Raw genomic sequence first — 27,711 nt, forward strand, 5'->3', positions numbered from 1 at the left:
ACCCCCTCTACTATTAAGCAACCATGGAGTCGACCGATCACGTAGCCATTGGTTACCACAGAGTGAGTACTCGACTGTCAATCGTCCCGGAATCCATATATTGATTTGAGTTAAATTTTAGTCCGAAGTAGAATTTCTGAGTAAAACTAGGAGGCGAACTTCCCAGCCGCAAGACTAACAAACAGGCACACCAGAACCTGCTGAGTGACCCCTTAGAGGAGACCTCATTAGACATAAGACTGAAATGAAATAACAGCCACTGTTTATGACGCCGGAAGTCCAGCATGCCACGTTTCTGAGCACGCACACACTAATCATTGATCAATTGTCAATTATTGATATAAGACCTTGCATCTCATCAGGATCGCAGCACAATTTTTTCTGTTGGACGTCATTTCAGTTTGTTTATAGGTAAAGAGGCGTGGGGGACCAAAAAGCTCAGGTACTGGTCTACGTTTGCTCTTCACTAGGCTTCAGCAACCTGGCAATATTTCGGCCGTTGCACTTCTTTTGGGTTGCATGACATCTGTTTACCGAAAGCGTGTCACGGCTTAATGATTATTCACTTTTATTAATTGGCTTAATACGTCAAGCCTCTGAGTTGGGTTACGTGTCTCTCGTTCGACCAACTAACAGTATGACCTGCAGTTAAGAAATCATTTGCGGGAAGTCTGCTCAGTTACTGTCTGAGATTATATTGTCGTGACGTTTCTGTCCATATCTTTTGCCGGGAAACCTACTTATCGAAGTTTCCAATTCCCTGTATTTTTACGGTCTAGTGCAATAAATAATTTGCCTGTGGTTAGTTGTCCTCGAACAAGCGGAAAACGAAAACATGTATAAATTTGATGACTTGTGATTCGATTAAACATCACAAGTATTAAGACGCCTGGTGATGTACACCGCCAATCAGAATGAGACGGCTTCAATCAGCCATTCCCTTGTGACTTTCACTGACCCAGTATGCTATCGACTCTTGCCCTGTACAGTGTCTAGTGCACAAACAATTAGAAAACTTCAGCTCGGTGGGCTGACCAAAAACACGACAGTGGCCCATCTGTACTATGTGCTAGTCCAACACTAAAGTGCTATAGAGATGATAGCTGCGTTATTCATAGTTGGAATCCGTGACACCGAATTTCATTGTGAGTTTACTCACTGCACTCCCACCGAGGAAGGGTAATGTTTATTGCACACATTTCCGGTACGTCTGTTAGTTTTCTAATCAAAGATCTACCGGTTTTCGACTTTCTGTTACTCGCTTGCAAAGTTTATCAGTTTAATCTAAGTGCGCTTTATATTAGCACTCTAAATGATTGTCAAATTCGTTGTCGTCATAATGTATTTGAGGTTGGCCGTCGGCAGTTCCAGTGGTTTTACTTTCACAGGACTTATTTCACTAGGCTTTTGTCGAGAGATGCGTCTCTCCCAGTAAAGTTTGATTCTCATGGTTGTTAGTAGCACCGCTTTTCATTGCTGACATTTCCTCTTTCATACCAGGTTATTGCAGCCAACCCAAACTTATATCCCATCCTTGCCGACCACACACGCTCTGTGTCCCTGCTCCTCGGGCTTTTATCGCATGAGAACACGGATATCAGTTTGGCTGTGATCGATTTACTGCATGAACTTTTGGAGTCAAATGGCCTTATGGAGGCTGGCCCAAGTCGAGTCAACCCATTATTGGACCTGCTATTCAACGGACAACTAATACAGCTACTCATGCAGAACGTAGCCCGGTTAGATGAGTCCAACAAGGATGAGGCTGATGGCGTTCACAAAACATTGGGTATGTACATGTGCTGGACTAGACCGCGTTAGACAGTTTTACTCAAGCCCTTTTGGCGTGAGCGTATCACAATTGAGGTTTATTTAGAATTTTGTCCTCCGTTTACCGCACTGTCATTCCATACTGCTGATGATTTCTACCCTTGTAAAGCATTGTTTCCGCGCTGCAAAATCAATATCTGGAACTTTCCAAATCCTGTCTCTGCGTTGGTTCTTATGCCTTGTTCTACTCTTTTGGCACTCTATATACGGTTCTCTAATTGTCGGGTTCACACCACAAAATTTTCCGAACAATAAATTTGGTATTTTATCAATTATAGACTGATTCTTAAATTTGACGGGTTATCCAGAATGGACTACCATGGGGGCACCATTTTTAATGTCATTTTGCGTCGCTTAGCTGTTACGGGTCTTCACACCGGATTTTTTCATCCAGCTTTATTCCACCGCGTTGCTTGGAATAGGAGTGCCGTTTTTTTAATCATGATGACTATTTTAGTCTCGTATTTTCGTCCAATTTCTTCGCAGGAATCGTGGAAAATTTACTGGATGTGCGACCTGAAATGAATGTCACCATGTCTAACCAAGGGCTATTCTCTTGGCTTCTTCGCCGGCTTCAGCGACGTCCCGTGTTTGATCGCAACAAACTTTATGTCAGCGAACTACTCTCTATACTACTGCAGCTGGACGAGGCCAACCGGCGTCATTTGGGTGAAGTGGATGGAATTGACATTCTTTTGCAACAGCTTGCCCAGTACAAACGTCACGATCCCTCCAGCCCAGAAGAAATCGAGCTAATGCACAATATGTTCGACTGTTTGTGCAGTGCTCTGATGCTACCTGAGAATAAGGATCGCTTTCTCAAAGGCGAAGGAATACAGTTGATGAATCTCATGTTACGGTGGGTATGATTTGGTCCCGTTGTTTTCTGTTTTGGTCGAGTTCCCAGGTTGTTCCACCGTGACCCCAGTTCCATACAGCTGTCTTGCAATGTTAGTTCTTATTTCAATTAGACTGATTCCCCTCACAACCCTTAATTGTCGTTCAGTTTGAATAGACCGCCATTCTTCAGTAAATCACACCAACAAATGGTCTAAACTGGATCAATCAGCTCACGTTCGGGGAGGTAGTGTCGTGTGAAACGTATGTAATTCTCCGTTTTAAGACTCCGATTCCCTTTCTAGTTGTTATCTGAATAGTCACATTTCCTTGTATTGAGAGGACGTGAGCGAAACGCATGCTCAGGGCGAGGTGGCAACCACCAAACTTCTTCCTGCTTACTGTATGGGCAAAAATACGATTGCTCTCTATCACAATTACGAACCTGAACATCACAATGATTCACCGCACCTCTGCCTGATGGTTAACAGCCAACATACATTGGCGCTGTTTGTGACTTTCGCAATAAAGCAAACTTTGAGAAGTCCAAGTACACAACATGGGTGGCAATGCACGTTAATCATGTTTTCTTGGTATATGCTCTATGTGCTTACGCCTCTGTTTCAAGATGGACATTCTTCTTCGGTTCTTATGCGTCTTCAACTGCTCATTCAGATTACTCCTGTACTTCGTCTTTCCTCGCCTTGTCGTAATGGTCTACTTCAACTCCTTGTGATTTCCCGATTACGTCTGGCGAAAGCAGAACCAAGTACGTGAATGAAATAAACCATGCGAAGATAGTTCTGGATTGGAAGGTAATATTCGACGTCAATATGCTACGATAACGGTTTACAGACCATTAATAACACACTAGCTAAGTGACAGATGACAATCGTAGTTTCTTGCTGCATTTCGAGCCATACGAGGTTATGCAAATAAAAAGGTCGTTCAACCGGTACACCCGGCGCCTAGCTGCCGTGCTCCCTGAAGGAAGCATAAGAGTTGAGATACTGCCTAGACAGGAGCAGACGAAAATTTCCCGTTAGTAAATTTTCCCTTGGCCACTGAGCCATCTCGAGCGTAAAGCAGGTCCCCCGGGGTTTAAACTCGGACCCCGCAGGTGACAGACGAGCGCGTCATCTGCTGTGTCAACTCGACTTACAAAGCTGAGGATTCATTGTTGAACGAATGATTTATTACGGCTAACACCATCCGTATCAGCCTTCTTGAACTTTTCCTGAATACACTTTGCTTGTCAGCCGCCTTTACTTTCAGGGGTACCTGACATTATAGAGCCAGGTGATATTTTCTCCTGTTATCCCTCACACACACCTTGTACTGGAAACAGTGGGCATCGCGTTACCTAGTAACTCACCTCTGTACGCATTGAAAATTTCCTTCAGAATAACCATCGTTCTCTCTACGTTTTATATTAAAAGATCTTTATGACTTCCCGAGTGATGTGAAAATCTTATCTTAGTGGCTTTCCAGTTTGCCTTCTGTTGTATTGCCATGCAAATCGGCACGTCCTGATGAAACGCCCCATATTTCTAAACCAAAAACTACCACAAGACTTGATGTTCACCACAACCCAGAAGCTCTTGGGTACTGATCGATCAGTTTATTGCATAACCCGTTTGTCGTGAAGTAACTCTGCGATTCATCATTTAATCACAGGGATAACTGTTTGGTTTACCTTTCCCGCTCTGCTTTTGAATGGATAAGTTATGATATCATTTGCGAGTCACTGTACCCCACAATACCATCTGCAAGCAATGGTGTAACACTTTAAGTATCAATTTTGTATCCTATCAAACTTAAATATCCGCATCGGTGTGCACTGCAAATACCGTTTGCTCCATCGTTGCGTATACAGTAATCCGACTTTGACGTTGTTGTTCAATTTGTTCATTTGTCATCACATCATTTTGCTTTATTATTCTTATTACTGATAACTGTGGATAATAAATCTCGATCCCATCAGTACTGGCAGCTTTCTATGTGGAGTTCAGGCAAAACTCTGGCTGTAGTAGACCGACGAATTAAGATGAATGTGTCGGATGTCTAGTGTTTGGCTTATTTACGCTAGTTTTTACCGTTCCTTTGAACGTGTAGTGTCGTTTGGTATTTGAATAAGTCCCTCATCTCACCTTTTTTCAACTGCTGGCCATCTTACCTGAAAGTTAGCTCTACGTGAATAATAATCAAATTTTGTCGCACAGAATGGAATATATATTGTATTGTTCCTGACTGAATTTTTCGCCGAGCTTGGCACTATTCTGGCAGACGTTTCATTATCCCTCAACTTGACATAACCAGTGTGCCTGGAAATACACTATAAAGCTTTCACAACCAAATTTCCAAGCTCAACGTTCATCGTTTCGTTTCTCTCATCGTCCCCCTAGCGTTTAACGAACAACCTCGTCTCTATTCGAACAGTGCTGCTACGGCCTGTTTGTGCTTTCTAGTAAATGTTGTCAGGAGAAAATCCCAGGTCCTGTGTGTGTTTTTCAGGGAAAATTGCAGTTGTTGAGTTCATAGTCTCTTTTCTGCTTCTCTGTATCCTTGAACCGTTATCATTCAAAGTTTCCCTTTTGTATTGAACCACTCCATCCAGTGAAAAGCATATGTCAAGAGACAGTGCCCTGCGTGTTTTGGACTATGCTTTGTGTGTTGTGAACTCAGCCAATGCAGCTCCTCAGCCGCAACCCGATACACAAGACCCAGAGGGACCACAGAAACCTGGCTCAACAAGTTCAGACCCACTAGCAGTTGTGATAGCCAACTGTTCTAAATTCGTTGATGTCCTCGGTCTGCGAACCATTTTCCCTCTCTTCATGCATAGTCCCCGCGAACGCGTTGCCAAGTCAAAGGTACCCACGAAGGTGCGGGAAAAGCCGAAGTCTCTTGGTGGTCCGACAGCAGCTGAGATGGAAGAGCATGTGATTAAGTAAGTTCAGAGGACTGATTTCTGCATTTTCGAATCCTTAAACAGTGGCGGGACTTCTTGCATAGGATTTCCATCGGGTATTTCCTTGCCCAATCACTGTCAAGCTGCACAGAATAACGTCAGTCACAATATTCAGACCGACCACTTGTGATATTAGAAAGGCCATAACGTTCCACATGGCTTAAAGGTTTATGCTATCAGACCTCTGCGTGCGATACGTACATGACCTGTATACGTGGGAAATTGTTCCTTAGTTTACCCAATGTTTTCTTTTCTCATTTCTGAGATACATGTGAGTCACATAATCTTTAATCCATGCTTTGCGTCACACATATCTTTAATCCATGCTTTGCAGTATCATCGGTGCTCTGCTTCGACACTGTCCGTCGGTTCAAAAAAACCGCGTACTGGCTAAGTTTGTCGAGAGCGATCACGAGAAAGTCGATCGGCTGATTGAACTTCATCTCCAGTACTTCGATCGTGTGAAGGCAACTGACAGTCGCATAAGGGCAATGAAAGAAGTAAGAATGGTGATAGCTATTCCGATACTCGTATTCTCAGATGCGAACGTGTTAAATACTATTTACTAACTTATTTGTTACTATTATTAATAACTATTATTTATTAACATGACAGAACCCGGAGGCGTCCGAACCTTCCGGCTGTCACCATGTTTACTCCCATAGAAGCTTTACGTGTTTCACCACTCCAAGCCATTTGGTTGAGTGTCTATGGTTCATTCAAATAAGCACAATAATACGATGTATGCGTGAGATATTTTCACTTGTGTTAGTTATGCTTGCTTGGTTTACATGAGATTTCTTGGAATCATCGCCTGATTCCCTATGAGCTGGCGATGTTATGTGGTGACACTTGGACGCCAGAGTATTCAGTATTCCATGCTCATCTGCCTTAAACCAACCATCAGTGAAAGCTGTTGCGTTTGGTGAACTTCATTGGATTGCTGGTTGGTTAGAATTCTGTCTTTCGAACCTTCTCTAGTATAGGGCCAACCATCTAGTCTGTGGCCCGATGAATTTAACTCGGTGGTCCAATGAACTTGTGTGCATTTCGCCAGTTTTCTATGTAACCGACGTTGAGTTCTTCTCTCATATGGGATTCTGCTGTATCCGTTTTTTACAGGATCAGCCACGTTGGGTCGGATACACTCCCGAAGAAATCGAAGATGAATTGATGTTAGAGCGACTCGGTGGTGGTCTGCTTCCTTTGCAAATTTTGGATATAATCATCCTTGAAGTCTGTGTGAACGGAGCACCTACAGTAAGTTAATAGGTAGTTTGGCGTGGAACTGGTGTGGGACGACTGATTGAAATCTCGATAAAAACACAACCGGTTTCGCAGGTCATTATCACCCAATTATATTTGGTCACAATATTAATTCTGTTTTTTTTTCTATCGGCCTGCACAACTTCACTGTCAACCCTAAACTCTGAGGGGTGATTACTGAATAAAATATTGGACAGATGTTCCTACGGTTTTGGGTTTAATCATAAATACAGATACATAATAACACGCTCAGTCTCTGAGACGGATCCATTGATCTTCATCTCATCTGAATTGGTTTGTTTAGTTGTCTGTTACTGTCAGAACCTGCGTTACGTTATTTTCAATGCTTTGCCTGTCATTTTACACCCTCATCTCGTAATTTACGCCTTTCGGCAACGTCCATTTTAGTCGACTTAGTTCTACCTGGTAACTAAAAAGGACTTATTTGGTCGCAGACCGAGGCCAGTAGTTGAAGGCGCGTGTGGTCATGCACTATTGCCCCCTTCGTCGAAAGTTTGATATCCTAGTGCACGGGGCACTTTCCGGATGACTCCATCCCTTTTTTGGGACAATACCGCTTCGTATGATCCTAATCGTGGACAGATTGCAATCCGTTGTGTTTGATTGATTTGCGAGTCGATGTCTATCGCCCACCCATAGTTTGAACATTCCTGTTGCCTGCTCAATCGGATCAAGACTTCTAAAGGACTAAGCATTCACTATTTAATGATTGCGTACTGTGCACCTTAAAATCGATGCCTCACATCCCCGGCCACATCCCATTTTTCTTCGAGCACACAAAAACCCTGACCTGTGTTGTGTAGGAAGCGTAGGTAACCTGAAGCTGGAAAAGTTCTAAGCATTCCAGTAGGTCCTAACCTGCTGAACCTGAAAAACACATCACTTCCACTATGGATAAGTTTGCCTTTTATGCATTTTGTGCTTCAGATTATGGATCGTGTCCTTCAGCTACTCAAAATGCGTGCCGTGTCACCACGAGCAATCTTACAGATAGTGCAGAGTAAGTTCTTCTTCTGGCGGCTTTGTCGTAAGCAATGGAATTGCTGTATCTGACTTGATCATCGTTAATCGCGTCCAATTTCGTCCACCAGTCCCAAGTTCTGTCCATCTTTGCCCCTGCTTGGTCCTCCCCTTACAGTTTCACCAGCTCACAGATTAAACTTCCACCACCACCATTTAATGGTGGCGTGCACTTAGCGTATTTTTTCCGCTGCTTGAAGACAAACGGGTATCTCAAGTCTTGAAGTGATGAACTCTACGTTACGCAGTGACACCTTTCCGGACGATAGTTTGAGCTTCCACCATCTGTGCATAACCTCTGTCTAAAAGAGCATCATAACCAATATTTTCACAGAAACTTCGTATAGGAATGGAACAAGCTTTTTCCGGAACCAAAAGAACTTCTGGAATTTCAGGTAGATCAGACTTTACCATCCTAGTAATGCAGATGACAGCGAAATAATGGATAGTAGACACTTCTTTACAGTTTCCTCTAGGAGGTCCTTCAGTATACGACGAATGACGCTGCGTCACTCTTTATGCCCAGGTATTTTCCAATATAGCTGTTTAACCCTTAACATGATATTGTAGTTGTTTACCGGGACCATCTATGCTAACCTCGTCCATGCACTATTCACAAGCAATTCAATTCTATCAGATATATGCGCAAAACCATCAAGGTTGTTGACAACTAGGTGTTTCCCTCCTTCCTACTGGTCCACTTAGTCTGCTTTGCTGGAACCCTGAACTTACCCTTCGTCAGCAGATCTCAGGCTCGCAACATACAATGGCCGCTGATTTCGTTTTCACAAATGTGGAAGATTGTCCTCGCTTTTCTAATCGTCACCAGTTTGCCGGACTTATACAGCTGCCCAAATAGAAGTATTCATCAACCACATCGATCAGCCCTACTGCGAGCATGAGGTTTGGGTTGGATCTCACTTTCTTGCAGCGGCACTTCACGAGTTACGGGTTCGGAGCTCATACCGAACTGTCCAGCAGGACTATTCTAGTTAGAAAAATGGCATTTTTAGAGTGTTGGAGACAGGTAAACAAAACGAAATAAGCGCATCGATAACAAAGTTGAAGAGAAATGTCGACAGAAGATACTTTTGTCCGTTTATAAGGTACACTTCATCGCCAACAGTTTCCGACAATCAACTGATTCAAAAGTAGGTGTAACATGGAGGAAAACTGTCATCGTTGGTGATCAGAAGTGCCGGAGTCTCAACACTGGTCGTATAGTGAAGCGGAACACCGCTTGATTCTTTAAGTTCTGACTCCCGGGGATATATTAGTCTGTGTAGGATAGTACCAGAAAACACCTTGCGAGCTATGGTCACTAGACAGACTCTCCAATTTTTTCGTGCGATGTTGTGTCGCCTTTTTCACATGTAGAAATTACCATCGAGGTGCTCCATTCTGTTGGTTTTCTTTCCTTATTCCGGATAGTTTGAAGTGAAGTCGTCATGTTAACCACGACAGACTAGCCATTTTAGGAGAGCACAGGATGCGAACCATCTGTGAACTAATCGAGGTCTCATCTCTTCCGGAGATCTTTTCACTCGGACCAGTTGATCAGATTATCTGGAACATAGAGTGATTGTTCCCCGCTACAAAAGTGTTCTCCGTTTCTCGGGCTTTTGCGACTCGCCAGCGCTCTCTATTAAATTGTAGGTCCTCCATTACTTGGTGTTTGAAGGATTTCTACCTCAATCGCTTGTGGATGGTATAGTTTGTCTGGTTTCACTCGGAATTGCTGATCTTGACAAGGTCCAATTTTCACTGGAGTGTGAGTGCGACCTCTTGCAGACGGTTTCAAGGGCTGTGAGAATGGCTTCTTTGACCTTGTTCCAATCGTCATCGAATTACCACTACTACCGCTGTGTCCGTTGAGTTCTGGAAATTCCTCAGCCAACTTGACCCGTTATTGTTGAACTAAAGAGACGCAAGATGGCTCAAATGGTTAGAGCGCGAATTTACTGGCCGGAAGGTCCGTGGTTCGAACCCGACCTCTGCCTCTCAACCTGGTAGTATGCCATCCCTCATGCTTCCTTCGGGTGGTATGGCAGTTAGGCACCGATAGCGTGCTACCATTGAACCATTTTTTACATAAACGCTTTGCAGGTGATGAATTGGGTGGCTATGTATCAGCCAGCAACTAGATACACACGTGTTCACCCAATACCGTGATCGGAGTCCGTTGATGTATTCCCAAATGAACGACAGTCTTGTGTCGAATGGTCGATGAATCCATCTGGTTTGTAGTTGGTGGCCTGTAAGTCACCCGGTGCAAACGCTTGTGCTGGCCAGATGATATTCGGCGGATAATTGAGAAAGTCGCTTTTATTCGTCCGTGTGGTGAGCCAACCCTAATTCAAGCGCCAAAATGGGCTTTCTCACGACTAAGTCGGCCAACCTGAGTATTCATAACAGTCGTTAGAGCGGAAGGTCCGTGGTTCGAACCCGACCTCTGCCCCTGTCTAGGCTTGGGCAACCTTGCACTATCCCCGCTCTCGTGCCTCCGCGTGGGATGGTAGCTAAGCACCGAAAGGGTGTTACAGCTGAACGATTGTATTCATATTATTTTATTCATATCACTTGCCAGAATCGGGAAATCCATACTTCCCGCTGACTGAAGCATCGGCAACAAATCTCGATAGAAGGCATCTAAGCCTGAGAGCTGCCATCCGTCGGAGTATGTGCTGATACAACAAAGATGTTCGCGATGGATTGACCTTGATTCAACGTAAAGACGACTGTTTACTGAAATCCAATCCAGTAAAGCACACTCTTTNTAAGCACACCCATTGTCCGGGTCGAAGAAGCCTGAACCGTGAGGCAGCGATTGTTAGGGCTTCTTGGGGGACTTCCCGGAACTACTAACCCATGACTGCAGGGAGTCGACCTGGTTCGAGAATGCAGGGAGTAAGTTAGAAATGTCTGACATCTATTGTATCTACTTACAGGAAGTGTCCTCTAAGCATCACCGGACTCTTTGTTTTCAAAAATGTCTCAACCGTACTGGGCAGTACGCTTTCGGTCACTGTCAACCCTAGGGTGATCGGAGTGTGCGAGTTTTAGGGCCGACCTTTTATAACCTGTTCTTGCTCTGAGGAAGCAGAATCGCTGCTTCCATGAACATGGACACCTGGGGGAAACGCCTTACTACCTTCACACTCCCTTCGTAGAGGTCGGTCAGAATTTACCTCCAGTCCGCCTCGCAGTTCTTCGTCGGGCTATTACCTTTGCGGCCTTCCTGGTATGGTTGGACCCTTAGAAACAGTTCCAGCCAGTGTAGTCCACAGGATTACTGCCGCACCGAAGCCCAATCACTCCAAGAAAGTGCTTCGTAGAGGTCAGTATCAATTTACCTCCAGTCCGCCTCGCAGTTCTTCGTCGGGCTATTACCTTTGCGGCCTTCCTGGTATGGTTGGACCCTTAGAAACAGTTCCAGCCAGTGTAGTCCACAGGATTACTGCCGCACCGAAGCCCAATCACTCCAAGAAAGTGAAAGCTTTACATCGGGTCTTTATAGGTTAAACCAAAGTGGGCGTGGGGATTTCGATTCAGTGTGGTATGCGAGTCTCTAACATTGACGTAGTGAGTGTTTTGGTCCTACTTTCACTATGTTCTCGGTACTTTCAGTATTGGGCCGCACCGGGATAAAGTTTCTCGGAAATTTCTTCCACAAAAATCTGTACATCTCATTGTTGCCCTCGATTGAAGGGCTTGGGACTCAGTCGCAAGCTGTGGAGTTCGTTGCTACTACTTCTTCCACTGCCATGTTTTCAAGCTCTTGTGTGAATTTATTTTGGCTACTTATTCCGTAAGTCGTGACTGTTTATATTTTGATTCGGAACCGAGATCATATTTCATTTCGATCATTTCCTTTTCAGATCATTTGGAAACCTTGGGTGACGCAGTGTCGGCAGTTGCGGATCTCGAAAAAAATCGATTAAGTGAACTCATCCGGCTTTTCAACTCAAGAGTGTCATGACTGCTTACGACCAACAACTGCCAATAATTTGTGCTGTGCGCTTTCAAGCGTTCTTTGTATAGTCTCCGCAGAGATGCTTTCTCAGTCAGTCAACCCCATTGTACACTGTTTTCGAATACCTTGTGGGAACAAAACGTACATATTATCTCACGCTTGTTACAGGTATTGTTGGCATCAATAAGAAACACTATTTGGCTTCCAAGCACCACACTTTCGTAAGAGAACATTAGGCTTGGCCCTACGATTATCAGGTCCTACTGTTCAACTAAGGATGGTATGCGGGATTTAATGTATTTAGCCCAAATCTATCCGTAAACCATGGCCACTGATATCGGTTAACACAGTGAGTGTCACGTGGATTACATTTTGGAGTGCGGAGGGCACCCTTCATTCTATTCTGCCGTATCATATTCTTTCCACTTCTGGGTTTCCGCCTTTTCGGATCAGACACTGAAAGTAACGTTCCTCCAGCATGCGTAGCACATGACCTAAACGCATTGCTTGAGTGAAGTACCAGCTGCCTCCCAAAAGAAAACTCGTTTCATCTCTTTGTAAACCCGCCGATTCCGACCATACTTCTGAGATATCAGTAGTTAAAGACCTGGATATGTTCCAGCTCCTTCATCCGTATTGTCAAAGTTTTGCAGCTGTATAACAATACATCCAGCTGTGTAGTTCCCTGAGACCTAGTGATGTCACGACTGCGGTGATTTGGCACATGCAATCACGGACTTCGAAGTTTGCACGTTGACTCCGTGTCACGTTAACGTCAGAGGTAATGCAATATCCGAGATACGTGTGATGCTCCACAACCTCCAAGGTCACTCCCTCATTTCCTAGTGTTATTTTCAAAGAATACGCCCCGAACCATGAATTTGTGGGTATGTGTCGAGGGACTGGATTACCTTGGTTAGCTTTTCCAGTATCCGTTGGGCCTCCTGCTCTATCTGGCAAGGTTCTCACACGAAGAGACCTGCTCGCTTGGGTTTTGGAGTCCTTCAGTACGGCGAAACGCTGCATAGGAGCTCTGGGTAGATCTATGCCCAAAGCTTTCGTAAACGTTCTGTCACTGGACATGTTCAACGCAATGTTAAACTGACTGGTTTTTAGTCCCTTATCAATGGCTCCCTTCGTGCCATTTATGCCTTGAAGCGCATTTGATTTTTAGACATACTGAGCTTAGCTTGATGATACCTTCGAGGTTGAATTCTCCAATCCAAATATGAAACTGAATTTTTTCTGTCCAATTTCTCACCAACTTTATGCATGGTTGGATCATGAACATATATACATTGATAAACTACCCCCGTACCTCAGCCAGATAAAAAAAGCACTTAACTCATCCAGTTTTCAAATCATGTTAGATTTAGAGGAATTATGCTCATCGTTTCTTAACATTCAGCTGTACCCCCATTATGGTTTCATTTTGAAGCAAAAAAGTAAATCCGAGCGGTAGATGCGAAAGGGTATACAGGAGAATATTAGCTAGAATGTCACCGATGGTTCCAATCAGAAACGATTGATTCACATTACGTTGTTTTACGACTGGACGAATTAATTCTGTGTAGCCCAATGAATGAAGGTATAATCATCCTAGGATTTGAAAGACCGGTATCACGAGTTTTGTGAAGTTCCCAAAAAATGAACTAATAGACCGGAAATAAAGCATACATGCCCAGCAGGCATGGAGACAGTAACAGGAGGATGGAAAACGTCATTGACGGTATTGCAGTTAGGTAATAGTTCCACACCATGACAAACTGGCTATCAGGGATACCCAGGTGTAAATTCGTTTTTCCCTTTTCATGCGCTGGAGCTGGTTTAAGTGGCTGCATTCGCTTTTTGCGTCCTGTTGGCTCAAGAACGTGCCTATCTATATATGTCTACAAGTTGACCTGTTCTACTACATGGTAGAACCGCCAGCAGGTACATGCTTTCTGCAAGCACGACGTGATTGTCTGCACCAAATATGGAATCATCTCACTAGTGGGACATGAGAACTTATCGGATTTCTTTCTTCTTCTCTTGTTCGCTGTGCTCGACGTGGTTGCGATTTGTTCGGACCAGTCCAATAAAAACTGAATAGCTTGGGATGATCAAATTGCTTCAAGTGGTTTCCTAGGCATCTTCGTACAACTTGAAACTGTCAGATCTCTACGATTTTTCCACCAAACCAGTGACTGATATCTAGTGTCCGAGATATATGCTGTTACTTTATCGTATGAAATTGTGATTCCGCATTTGAGCCATCAGAGTTCAGAAATTAATGTGATGGATCCCTGGTGGCCGATAGTCACTTGGTCGCTAGCGCTTTGCAACATGTTGCAAGTTTCAAATGCGGTATGCTAATTTATCATGGAAAAATTGGACAACCTAGTCTCAGTGCTTAAAAATTTCGAAATTTAAAAAGTATATTCTTTGAGTAAATGTAGAAAAACCGGACGTCGGCAGAAGTTGCAGGGTCTCGCAGATAAAGGTCCACCAGTGCCTAGCTGAAAAATGGAAAATTCGGGCAAATGAATGCTGTTGATTTTACCATTGGCAGAATACAGGCTAGTCTTGGTGAGAAAATACACCTAGGCTAAGCTGGACAGACAAAACGAACGAATGCTCCCAGATCAAATACCTGGAACCACGTAAGTATTCACTGTAGCGGAATGGAGTTGCTTGACCATTGGACTAACCCCCGGGTTATTCTAGTTGCAAACTTACGAAAGGTAGGATAATTGAGATAGAGGGTGATCGCTTACGGTCTCCGCTGCTTTTGTGATTCAGTTTTATCCCACCCTCGAGGGAAGAGTATACTTTTTTTCGAAAGCTGGGACTTTGAAATTGACAAGAATCCCCACGGCTTACGAAAACAGCTTGACGACAATTTCATAGATCAACCAGTCATTAGCCCACCAAATGCCGAAGTTCTCCATGGGGCAGTGTATTCAATCGAATACTATTTTAACAACCTGTCCCAATCACTTGCATTCTTGCGTTGTGAACAGACGAGTCGATTGTCCCCATTCCAAGACTTCGTATGTGCGGAAAGAAGAGACCGAAAAAACTTCCGGTTAATCCAAATATCTGCAAACCACCTGTGGAAACAGAGGCAGCAAGCGTCTTTCTTTAGACATCCGCAACTGACGTCAGATCTGGTGTTAACAGTACTATAGGACTGTGTTCCACAGCAGACCATCGAAATGTAAAACCACCAACAAGGTACACATCTTGTGGGTCTGGAATTCAAATTGGCAACACAATAATTACCGCCCTTCATAAGTTCAACTATGTAACACATTAGATGAATTCCGCAGAATGCTCACATCACCTTCAAAGTCTATGAAACCCAAGCTTGAGATAATCTACCCACATAAAGCAACACACTCCAACATTGTGTGCAGAAGTTTTAATCTACACCTAGCACAGCGCTGAAACCAACATAGAATATGGTGGTACGCCTATATTCCGTGAGACTACGCCAGAGAGCATATCAACTTTCACTCGCATCGTTCGATTCACGAGGAAGCCTTTTATCCACGTTTATTCTACCAATCTCATGATCTCTAATATCATCGCTCTCTTCGAGGACATAAATATCACTGTAGGAACTTTTGTTTCCGTTTTCGAAATACCGTTTTAGAGATTCTAGCTTCCTGCTGTTAACTTTTATCGAAGAGCCAAAAGTGAACCGAAGAAAGCCTCCATTGTCTGTTTGTATTTCCCCGTCTTAGACTTCAGTTGAGGAATCTGCTATTCGTTTGTATCAGTTGTCCTCCTTCTCAGTAGCAGATAGAGAAGTTACCCTTTACTTGTTTATTACGATGGGCTGTTATCAGTTTTGAACTTGATCTCAACTGTTTTGCGCTTGTTTAGTATTTTTCACAGGTCTCCACAAGTGCATTGCAAGCCTTGTTTTGGTCGTCCTCTTCTGTTCAGCCGCTTAGTGTAGTCAAAACACAGTGCATATAAATGGATTTTGTTACGGTTCGGTCACGCAGCGAGCAAACAATGTGATATGCGGATTGTGGCAATACTGTATCCCCAGCTATGTTGCTTGATCCAGACTCCTAGCATGGCGGATAGTAAGAGGACGAAAACCTCGGACACAAACTTTAATGATCCAAAAACACGTGATCAACAGGCGATGCCTGGAGCTTCCGAACCCAGGTCAGTAAAAAGATGGTATCGTGTAAGTGGTCGGATTTAAATTTCTTGGAATATCAATAGGCCATTGATTTATTCATAGTTTGACCTTGAAGATGCCGGAAGTTCGCTAGCACACATAAAAATACAGCGTTTTATGGGGGATATTGATATCCCCAACAGATTTTCAGTAAACAACGTTGCGTTCGCAAGTTGTTTTTCTGAGCCGAGTGAGTGTGTTATATACGCATTATAATGCAAAATAAACACCATTTCTCCAATGGGGTTCATGCCAAGAAGTTCACACTCTACAACTGGTTGCTTTTCTTAATAACAAACTATGGTAATTTTTTGTTTCATCCTGGTTTGCAAACATTCTGCATGCGGATTCAGTCGTCTTGATAAAAAGTACCCGATTTTCACTCGGTTATTTTATCAAAATAACACAACAAATATGGGTTCAAGTAGAACATAAGGTTGACGGAATCTCAGGGATTGCGCCTACCTGATGAGTACCAAAAAGGGCGAAACCGGTGGTAGGCTGTCGAAGAGTTTTCAACAACCTTGTGAGTAGCTTCCTTTGTGATAACAAATAGTACTTCTGAGTCCATTCGACAGTAATTTTCTTCGTAATAAGGATGTACCAAACATAAGCACCATCATCATTTTTTTCGAATTTCAGCAGTTTCAGAAGAGGCTACAAGCATGTGAACTCGTGCTTATGCATGACGATATACTTATGGGAAGTTTATTTCCATCATACCGTGTGACTCCTATAAACCAAAGTGAAACCAGCAGTGATTTCGCTCCTAGTAGGAAAGAAAACAATTCTTTTGTACTTCCATCGGACCCATTTGAACAGCCTTTTTCCTTCCCGGCGCAATTGTTCTGGGGAGTAGCATTTGGTTTGGAATTTGCTTTTTTGACCTCGTCTCCAGGGTCTTGACAGTACCTAGAGTTGAACCCCGACTACCTCTCCTTCATAATAATAAGGCGTCTGTGAAACCGGGTATTTCACCTCTGCATACCCCTAATGGACTGACGGCCACTGCGTCAGCTGCAGCTGAAGAACTGGCGGAGTTCTATTCCACTGTTTACTGTCAGAAGGAATATATAAGCCGAATGTCGTTTATGTCTCCCTCACCGCCCACCTCCCTACATGAAGTAATTGTGACTCCAGAGTGTGTACTCCGAACGTTACTTGAACTAAATCACAGAAAATCTCCCGGTGCCGATCAGATAACACCATTTATCCTCAAGCAGTGTGCTCATTCCCTATGCACACCTCTCGCTGAGTTATTTAATTTGTCCCTAAATAACGGTGTGGTTCCCACCGACTGGAAGAGGGGCGTTATCACTCCCATATATAAAGGAGGTAATCGTTCGGTCGTGTCAAATTACCGGCCGGTGACTCTGTTGCCGGTGATCTCCAAAGTACTTGAGTGACTGGTGGCAAACAAAATCATTAAACACTTAGAGGAAGACGGATTGCTTTCGGCTGCCCAGCATGGTTTCAGAAAAAACAGATCCTGTCTGTCCAATCTCCTCATTACCTTAGACGACTGGACGCAAGCTGTGGACAATGGAAATCCCGTTCACGCATGCTATCTAGACATCTCCAAGGCATTTGATCGCGTGAACCATAACATATTGTTGCAAAAACTCGAGCATTATGGTATTACGGGAAAGCTGCTGGCTTGGCTTGAAATCTATTTGGCTGACCGAGACGCGCGTGTATGTGTTGACGGCGCTCTGTCCAAGCCAATTGCAGCTACAAGTGGAGTACCCCAAGGCTCTGTTCTTGGGCCTACTTTATTTTTATTATACGTAAACGATATACCTGAGCTCGTGAGCAGTAAAATCACTTTATTCGCAGACGATATCAAGATATGGTCAAGCATACGCACCATTGAAGACAGTCACCGATTACAAAAAGATCTCGATACACTTTATGATTGGTCACTGAAAAACAGACTACCGTTTAACCTCCAAAAATGTAAAATGCTCCGTGTAGGGAAGCCCTTTGCATATAACTATACGTTGGGTCCACAACCACTTTCTTGGACTAGTGAAGAAAAAGATCTTGGCGTGTGGGTCAGCAGCTGTTTAAAAAACTCCTTGCAATGCACAGCCGTCTACAAGAGGACCTCACAAGTCCTGTCGCTCCTAAAACGGATTTTTGGTCGTTTCACTCGACTGGCACTGCCCCGAGTAATCAATACCTACATCCGACCAACCATGGAATACGCTATACAAGCTTGGTCACCATGGCTTCAAAAAGACATAATTCTTCTACAGCGAATATATCATCGAGCCACGAAGCTGGTAATTGGATTGCAAAATAAACCATACGAAGACAGGATTGCCAGTCTCAACCTATTTGACTTCTACTATCCGCGCATCAGGGGAGACCTAATTCTAACATATAATATACTGAAGACACCTAATCATCCGCTGGAAGACCTTTTTGTCCGACGTCGAACACGAACGGGCAGGAGGCATAACTTTTCGCTCGCGGTAACTCACTCGAGAGTGAACTGTCGACGGAACTTTTTTGCGGTCCGCGTATGTTTCATTTGGAACTCCCTACCTCCCAATGTTGTACATTCGCCGAGTTTAACCATTTTCAAGAACAATTTAGATGCACATCTTATGTCCAAGCCGAATCTGGAACTATTTAACTCCATGTGATACTCAGTAAACATTACGCATATTTTTGCGTCCCTTTGTGTATATACGTTCACCCTATGGTCCTTGTAAAGTTAATCGCTTTTTAGACCATTAAACCTTGAATTAACCTTGAATTAAAAAGATTGAATTCAGTTCAGTTCCCCTTTGCAGCTCACAACCCGTGCAGCGAACAGCAGTTCTTTCACCTGCTTCAGCTTCGTTGACTGACTATAAGGAGACTAGCAAAGTGAAAGTCACGCGTTGGAGATGATGGTCCATTCAATTCATTAATATCGAGTGGTTCTGGTTGTCCTGTATGGAAAGGAATGAGAGCAATGCAGTAAATGTGACCGTTTTAAATGCAAGACCGTCATTGACTGCGCTATGCGAACACACCTGTCAGGATCACTAACTGTTGGTTCCTCTCGTCCCGCGGTTCCCATCCGATAGACGACTGTGCTGACTGGTAAGGGCTTCGTCACCAATTCATGGACTGAACACAACTGGATCACCTCCATTCGATACAAGATTGGATGAGGTGGGGTATACTAGGCAGACGGTCGCCTGACATACGAAGTACGTACCCATCCCCTATAGCCTTCGTAATGTGACCAACTGGTCTGTCGAGGGCGAATGAACTTCCCCAAAAACCATCTGGTGTACTTCAGAATTACTAATTTGATATTCTCAACAGACCTGTGCAATGTACTAATGGCCAAACATAGTCTCCGAAGACCTCCCACATGCAGCGATGGGCATGTTACCACTGTTCACCCGACTTATCTATTTCGAATAACCGCACTTGTTAACACTTTGGCGACACGACAGATTTTCCAGTGCCTCGGATGACGACTCAATAGCTCTCTCAGTTTTATCAGTCGATTGACCCACCCACTAGGACTTCTCAGCCAGGTCGCACCATGGATGCCTCTTGGACAGTTTTGATCCGTAAATAGGTCCACTTTCCGTGTCAGACATCTGAGATTCAAACCCCTGACTCGCTGAGTGGCCTTAAACTGACCGAAACTGCGCTCAAATTATTCTTCTCTGATATGGACTCACAAGAATAATCGCACCAGGGTAGGAGAAGGACTTTACAGACAACTGTGGTGTGAATGCAAATTATGCCAATCTACGAAAAATATTTTCATAAGATTCTCCAGCTGACATGTGTTAGCGAAAGAATAAAATTTTGCCACTGAGCATGGTTCTGTTTTAAATCCTGACAGTCACATGTTCAGGTCAGGTTCCGAAATAATCAATGGCTCATTTAAATCCACATCCCCACGTCATCCTCGGTAGGTCAGCCTTTCTGATGACTGTTTGCCACGCTATCCCTTTTGTGGTCATTGTGTTTCCTGATGTCCACTTCAGAAACACGGTATCATCCACTTGTATTAGTTAGTATTGTCCTGCTGATGATCCAAGTTCATTATTTTCATCTATGGTTTGATTTATTAAGAACAGGCATGGAAAAAAGCTCAGTTGTTGCGCCTTTTTGGTGCCTAGCTGCACAAAAGCCGAGATATCGCCAGGTTTTCCAAGCATGGATAGGGGTAGTTTAGACGCAGAGATGGGGTTCGAACCAAAGGCCTCCCGATCAGAAAGTTCGCGACGTAACCACCGAGTGATCTTGACTCCATCAGTAACTGGGGATTTTCGGATTCCCGCTTTGTTAAAGAAAGTTTTTCGCCGATATTTCTGGTCGTAGAAGTAGAGGTCCCCGAGACGTGTCCTTGGACAAGCACTTCAAAATAGCTTCCAATAATTAGCACAGATTTTACATCCATCTGACCTGTTACCAGCTGGCTATGAATTGGCGAAAAAGTCATTTATAGCTCTGGCCACTCCTATGTTGTGCTGGATTAACCGCCCTAAATTTAGTCGAGAACTTGTACGAAATACCAAATTGACTTGTGTAGAATGCATTCCAATGCTACCACGCGTGCGATTTCGATTGTCCAGAGCACTAATATTTTGTACATTAGCTGAAAGGCTCAAAATTATTGAGTCTGTGACTAGCACAATTCACTTGTCACTGCACCAGTCACCAGTTTTGTGTCAGCTGAAATCAAGCTCGGGAGGTAAATAGACGCACTGCATTCTAGCGAACTTTGAAACCTTTCATATCCTTAAAAACAGCGTCATAGCGGAAGCAACAGCTTAGGATCAAAATGCTGCCACGGGCGAACTACTGTTTAACCTAAGCGAAAGGAACTAAACCTCTAATCGTCGTGGCTTTTTATTTACTATTCGAATTCTTCCAGAATGAGCATACAATGTGCTGAACGAACGTATGTCCATCATATATAACCTACCTCAATAACTCAATAATTATTTAGCCTGGCTTCTAACTTTGACTAGCTCCACTTTAGGGATCGGTTGACTCGGCTCATTGGTAAGCTACTGCTACCCAGGTTTTATTGTTTTATCGAATAGCTTATCGTTTGTGGTACAATCACTCGTTGATTGGATGTAATTCATTCAGGTTACCTTCACCATATAGCATTCATCAGTAGGCCACATTCTATGAACATTTGGGGTCCCTTTTACTTACTATTGATACGCTGCACACAACCGGAATCAGCGAAATGGGATCCTCAGTACTACGAAATGAAACACTGTTGCATTTGAGTTTGAGTCATCTTGACTAAACTGAACGTCTGAATGAGATTAATTTTGCTTCCTCATTATTGGGCTGACGAAGATAGCTTTTTATGCGACTGAACATCATGCGACATCTTTTGTGACCTCCATCACAAAGTGAAAAGAGTGAATGAATTGTTGTTCCTTGATCTTGTCTTTGCTGAAGACATTGTTCCTTTATGTAACAGCACTGACAATATCAGGTCTATACGAAACCGTCTCATTTATCGTACCGTGACTATCTATCTGGAGATTACCTGTGTCAAAACGAAGACATATGTAACCCGTACAACCGAAGCCGGGTGACCCTCACCAAATGGTGTAAGACTTCAGAAACGTCGAATCTCCTATTCTACCCAACCACCGCTCGAGTGATGAAATAAAAAGCCTTATCTACAATATTAGAAGAAATGTCCTTCAAATGAAGATGGCCTAACGGTGTAGAAGCTGAATGTGTACGAAACACAGTGCACGTCTGTCAAGCTGCTTCTTGTCCGACCACCATTCTTCTACGAACTCCGGACCTGATTTTTTCAGAGAGAAAAATCTTCAAATCTTGAAATGTTTGTCAACTATAGTATGCAGGCCATCCTCGAAACAATTTGTCGCGATCGACTTTCATCATAATGTTCATGAATACTGCTTCAAGAGGGCGACCTTTGGTGTGTCACCAACTTTGTAAAACGAAGTGTCCCTCGGGTAGCCTCTTCCCAAACCGGTAATCCACTAGTGAAGAAAGTCCCGTCTCCACCTCCATGAACGCGTTAGAGTTACCGCACAGATCGTAAACTATGACTAGATTGACCCCTATCAATTCTGATATTGTTTTAATGGGTTCCCTTGATTCGAATTACGCAAGGAGCTCAACATCGATTGGCTTACGTGGTGAGCATTAATTTGCTAAATTAATGCATCCGGTTTGTCCTTACATAGGATGTGGAAATGATGTGTATAGAACGGCGAAAGACTGTGTGCAAGTAAAAAGGGAAACATTCCTCATAGGTACTGCAAAATTGGCTGGACGCCGAGCAATAACAAGGGATGGTCACTAGGTGCCTACTGAGTAAATGGCTGGATGCCCGAATGTTGCCCCTGAAGTTTGACAAAATGACGAGATCTGGCTATCAACGATGAAAATATCTTGGTTTCCCATTCATCTACACAGTCAGCGACGACATAGTAAAACAGAGCTATACACAAGCAAAAACCAAACAGGATAATGTTTTCAAATATCACGGCTAGAGCTCATGAGACTCTTCGCTGAAATAAAAATTCGAAAGTCAGCTTTGAGCCGAGGCGTGAGAATCCAGTGTTTGGGATACATGTAAAATTTCCGGAGGAAAATTATGTAATCAGACAATAGAGAAAACACGTTCGCCGACTCACTCAAGCTGCCGGTTGTACGATGGGCTTATATGCCCTTATTGGTAATCTGTGGATTGTTCTAGACCGAGGAGATTATGCTCCTCTAACGACAGAAAGGGAAGCGCTTCATTGATCCGATTGAACAACCTTTATCATCACGTCGATGTAGGCAAGCCCAATTAAAGACGACAACGCAACTTCGATTCAGCATGCTTCATTGTTCTTCATAATGCACTCAATCTAGCAGACAGTCTTATCGGTAGAGAAATGATTGAATTAAAACAGCTTCCCATGAAGCTTGCTATAATTGTGGTGGGTACTAAAAATCGTATAGACATTGCTTTCAGCTACTCATTCCAAAGACGGAAAATTGTGGCAATAGATCCATTGTGGACATTGTGTTTGTGAACGGTTGTACAACGGGTACTTCCATTGAAGAATGTGTCCAGCACCAGAAGCTGCGTTGGTTGGGATATGTGTTACGTATGTCGAACCATCGTTTGCCGAAGAGAGTACTGTTTTCCATGCCCAATTCATAGTGGCGTGAACAGAGAGGTGATCAACCCTTGGCTTGGCAGAGGAGTATGAAGGAGATCACGAAACGCTTGAGTGCTGTCGGCGCTACTCCCCTTCCAGGATGGAGACCGCGTGCTCCTCAATGTGCCTGGTTGGACACACTACAAGATATGGCTGCCAACCGATGTCAGTGGCGTTCTTGTTGTCAGTTTCTGTCCAAATTGCCTGAGTGAATGTCTGAAGGTGTAGGTACCTCGGAATGATTGTGGTAAGCTAGCACTAAGTCCCTTCCCCGTCCATCTTTACTCTTTTCTTTACAATAAGGCTTTCAAATAAATCATGGTTGTACGGCAGTGAAGCATCGGTGTTGAACACTGATGTCATGCTGTCGATGATGATGATGATGACGGTCAACCTGGGATCGGTCGAAAGCAGGTCGGTCCACTAGATTTGAAGCCAAATATTTATCAAATTGAAAGTCTGGTGTTTGATTTTAGTTGGAAATTGTGTTGGACTTTATGTTTAGGGAACTTGAAGTGCTACCTTCCATGATGACAAAAGTTTATGATACAGTTATTTTTAAAGTGCACACACGGATGGTGACCAATTCAAAAGATCTATCATCTATCACAACATCTGACGATTATGATGATGATATGAAATGTTTTCCTTCCTGTTCAATCCCTTGTTTTTCCACCCTCATTATCATACGCATCATTATTAATTGGTGTTATTAATTATTATTGATCATCATTATCATGATCTGCAACAACAGCAGTAGTTCCACCACGTCACGATCGTAAATGAGTTGTTTGTCAATTTATAGAGGGATTTTTAGAAAACAAACTGAGGATTTTGGATGTAACATGCGGATGACGCACTCAGTCATTTGCTCATTTTTTATTTTAAAAAGTTAGATAGTCAAAATAAAAATAGATCAAGTATTATATCTATGCATGACACTAAAATATGGTCATATAATGCTGCGCTGATTACTTCTTGCTTGGATTTCAGCTGTGCTTCTCTTCAGACGGAATCACAAACCAGTTCTGACATGATACGATACATGCTACTCTGCACCCTTATCTTCACTCTGACAAACGCTCATCCCTATGTTCGGGTCTTGGTCGTGTTGGCAACGGGTTTTGATGAGATTGAAACCGTTACGGTTGTGCACGTTCTTCGAGCTGCAGGAGCGCACGTGACTTTGGCCAGTTTGAGCCCAGGCAAACTGCTGGTTCGTGGCGCACATATGCTGCGGGTGAAACCAGATGTGGACCTCCTGACAGGACCCACTGACCCTTATGATGCAGTCATACTACCTGGTGGTGAAGCAGCTGTAGAGCTCATGTCAGCCTCTGAAGAACTGGGAAGACTTCTCATTGAATACGAAAAATACAACAAATATATCGGAGCAATGGGTGTGTCAGCGCTTGCACTTCAACAGCACCGGATTGCTTATGGTGCTCTCTTGACAGCAGACCCGCGTGTGGAAAACAAACTTTCAGATTTTTATGGGTTCATAGCTTCGGATGACGTTGTGGTTGATAAAACGTTGGTCACATGTACTGGGCCCGGTTCCGCCATGCAATTTGCCCTTGAAATGGTCGAATTGCTGTTTGATAAGGAAAAAGCCGAACGGTTGTCAAAAAAATTACTGTATCGAAGTTTGTGATTTTTCAGTTGCTAGCAACAAGTTTGTCATTGATCTTCTGGTGCTTCCTTCATCCGAAGTTTCCAATCGCAAAAAGTCAATACCTTACCGTTTGTCTATTGTGATAACACCTTCAACAAAATCAAGTAACGCAGCAATAAAATCCAGTTTACGTTTGAAAATCTATTAGAACACGGGGTAGATGGGTGCATGTGATGGCATTAGACTGGAGAAGCAAACTTTTTTTCTATTTCCAACACTCGGCGAATACACTCACTTGCGTACCATTTTGCCTTTCACGCCAGACTCACCTGAAGGATATCGTAAACGAGCTGTTCAGTTGATTCTCTCGTGAAAGCCAAATTTATGTGCAAATGAACGTATTTGCTGATGTTGGTCCAATTAAATTAGAACATAAGATTGACGGAATCTCGGGGATCGCGCCAACCTGATGAGCCCCAAGGAGGATAAAACCAGTCGTGGGCAGTCAGAGTTTTCAGCGAAGTTGTGAGTAGTTTCCTTTGTGAAAGTTTCTAACACTTATTCGTGGATTTCACCATAGTAGTATAAAAGTCGTTCCCCTTTGGAATCAAAACTTCAATATCAGGCGAGGCAGAATGGCAACGCCAATTAGAAAAGTGGGACTGATTACCCATTAATTAATTTTCGAAATAAAAAACCCGAGATTTTAAATTTGCTCAACTTCTAATGCTTAGGAGTCACCACGTACCAACAGCTAACAATGCTCAAACTATCCCTCTACCCTAAAATAATGCCGGCTTAAATGTAACTCACAGTCCGTTTTTCACCATCTCACCTGAGTTGCTAGGGTTCCGCTTCAACTGGTTAGGGAGAAAGTTTACCCTAAAAGTCTTCCTTAATGACTATAACACAAATAGAAACGACTTGTTTTAATCAATGCCAATCGACAGTTCTTGGCACAGTAAATTTGAAGACAAGTCACTTTTGCTTCAGTTGCTCGTTTTATCGAAATTAGATGGGCACTGCGCTGTGTGCACATAATAGAAGTTTCAGGCTAATTTATCCCGTCGCAATTTTCACTCTAGGACAAAATGAAGTGGTATTATTAGTCGGTTTGAGGGGGTATCTGAACCCTCCATTTAAAGAACACATCCAGACAAATACCATTGAGTTTAGAAATAATAAACCGATAATTATGGTACTTCATAAGGCGAGCTCATTTGAAACCAGATAAATCATGATGGTCGCTGAAGTTATGAAAACACATTGTGCTCAGGGAATTTATCAACGACCTTGATCCTCGAAGTTCTGCTTGCACAATAAGCAAAACATTATTTATGTTGTTGCTTACTCATGTACTGTTACCTGTATGATTTATTTTCGGTTTCATTTTTCAGTTGAAGCGTAATGTAAATCGTCCTCTGAGTAACTAATGTCCGTTTTGTGATCTCAAACAAAATAGTTGTAGGTGGATGCGGATGAACCGATTGAGGTAGTAGACAGATTTGTTTACCTGGGCAGCTGTATCAGTCCCGGTGGTCTCGCGAAAGATGATATTTTCATCCGGATTGGGAAGGCCAAGGCGGCTTTTGTGAACCTACGTCACCTGTGGCGTAGGCGAGACATCAGCTTCTCTGTCAAGGGTCGAGTTTATAATGCTGCGGTGCGCTCCATATTACTATATGTATCAGAAACCTGGTCGCTGTGCGCCGAGGACGTCAAAAGACTTTCTGTGTTTGACCATAAACGTCTTCGGAGCATTGCTCGAATCTGGTGGGGACAGCGGATCAGCAATTCTGAAGTACGTCTAATGGTATACGGGAGAAATAACCCGCCCTCGATAGCTGAACTGATCACACTGCATAGGTTGCGCTGGCTTGGCCACGTGTTGCGTATGCCAGTCGACCGACTTCCTCGAAGGGCTGCTTTCGTACAACCACGTGAAGGGTGGAAGAGAGCCAGAGGTGATAAAACAATGATTTGGCAGCGAAGTATGAAAGTCATTACCAGCAAACTCAACTGCGCTGTTCACTGCCGTCTTCCTGGATAGGGACCCCGAGACGGACAACATCAATGGCTAGAGACACTGTCAGACATGGCCCAGTCGTGACCTCAATGGCGCTCATGCATCCAAGCTATTGCCTTCAATGTATAGCTCCTTTTCCAACCGCCCGCTTGACAGCCCACTGACAGTGCTGGATTTGCGCACCAATTTACCATCTGCTGCCTGCAGTGCGAGTTACCTACGTCCCCTGCCCAAATCATCGGTGAAGGAAACTGCGGCAGCTACAACCACTGTAGGACGAGTACGCGGTTATTACAGCTGACAATGATGGTGATGATGATGGATGCGGGATTTTCAGACTTGCTGATCATCTTACTCTCGTCTAAACAGTGGTTTTCTTGTCCTGGAGCAATAATTCTGGTGAGTCCACACAAAAGGAAAGTACTGGACTCATGTTTCGCGCTTTTAAGAACTCATCAGCAGTGGATATCCTAAGCCGTGTCATGACTGTTGGTCTCCAGTCAAACAAGGCAAGCGTCTTGTCACTACATCATCAGCTCACATCGAACGCATCAAGAAAAGTACAGGAAAATCTCCAAAATGTGGCAAAATCTTTCGAGCTTTTGGAGGACTTGATAAACGACAGTAGGGCCTATTCTCTACCAAAGATCTCTTAAAAGCATGCCGCAAAGTTGTTTCCAAACTTTCTGCTGACTGAAATTGTTAGTTTTGTTAGCCCCTTCACTCAACTTTTGCCAGCACCATTTTAAAGGATAATATTGAGGGACTCTGGATTTCTAGGAAGACTGTTCATA

General features: G+C 43.5%; 1 protein-coding gene across 1 annotated transcript in view; it reads left to right on the top strand.

Moving 5' to 3' along the window:
* The window catches only part of T265_03803 (hypothetical protein), a gene marked incomplete at both ends in the record, with an annotated part of 31,836 nt that extends 6,906 nt beyond the window's left edge, over positions 1-24,930 (top strand). Inside the window, 6 exons of the mRNA XM_009168374.1 lie at positions 1,501-1,789; positions 2,317-2,689; positions 5,285-5,617; positions 5,973-6,138; positions 6,761-6,898; positions 24,286-24,930. Coding sequence (XP_009166638.1) covers positions 1,501-1,789; positions 2,317-2,689; positions 5,285-5,617; positions 5,973-6,138; positions 6,761-6,898; positions 24,286-24,930 — 1,944 coding nt within the window. The remainder of the gene's footprint in view (positions 1-1,500; positions 1,790-2,316; positions 2,690-5,284; positions 5,618-5,972; positions 6,139-6,760; positions 6,899-24,285) is intronic.
* Positions 24,931-27,711: the final 2,781 nt, after the last annotated feature.

The sequence above is a fragment of the Opisthorchis viverrini genome (genome assembly GCF_000715545.1).
Source record: "Opisthorchis viverrini unplaced genomic scaffold opera_v5_56, whole genome shotgun sequence".
In the NCBI taxonomy this organism is placed as follows: domain Eukaryota; kingdom Metazoa; phylum Platyhelminthes; class Trematoda; order Opisthorchiida; family Opisthorchiidae; genus Opisthorchis; species Opisthorchis viverrini.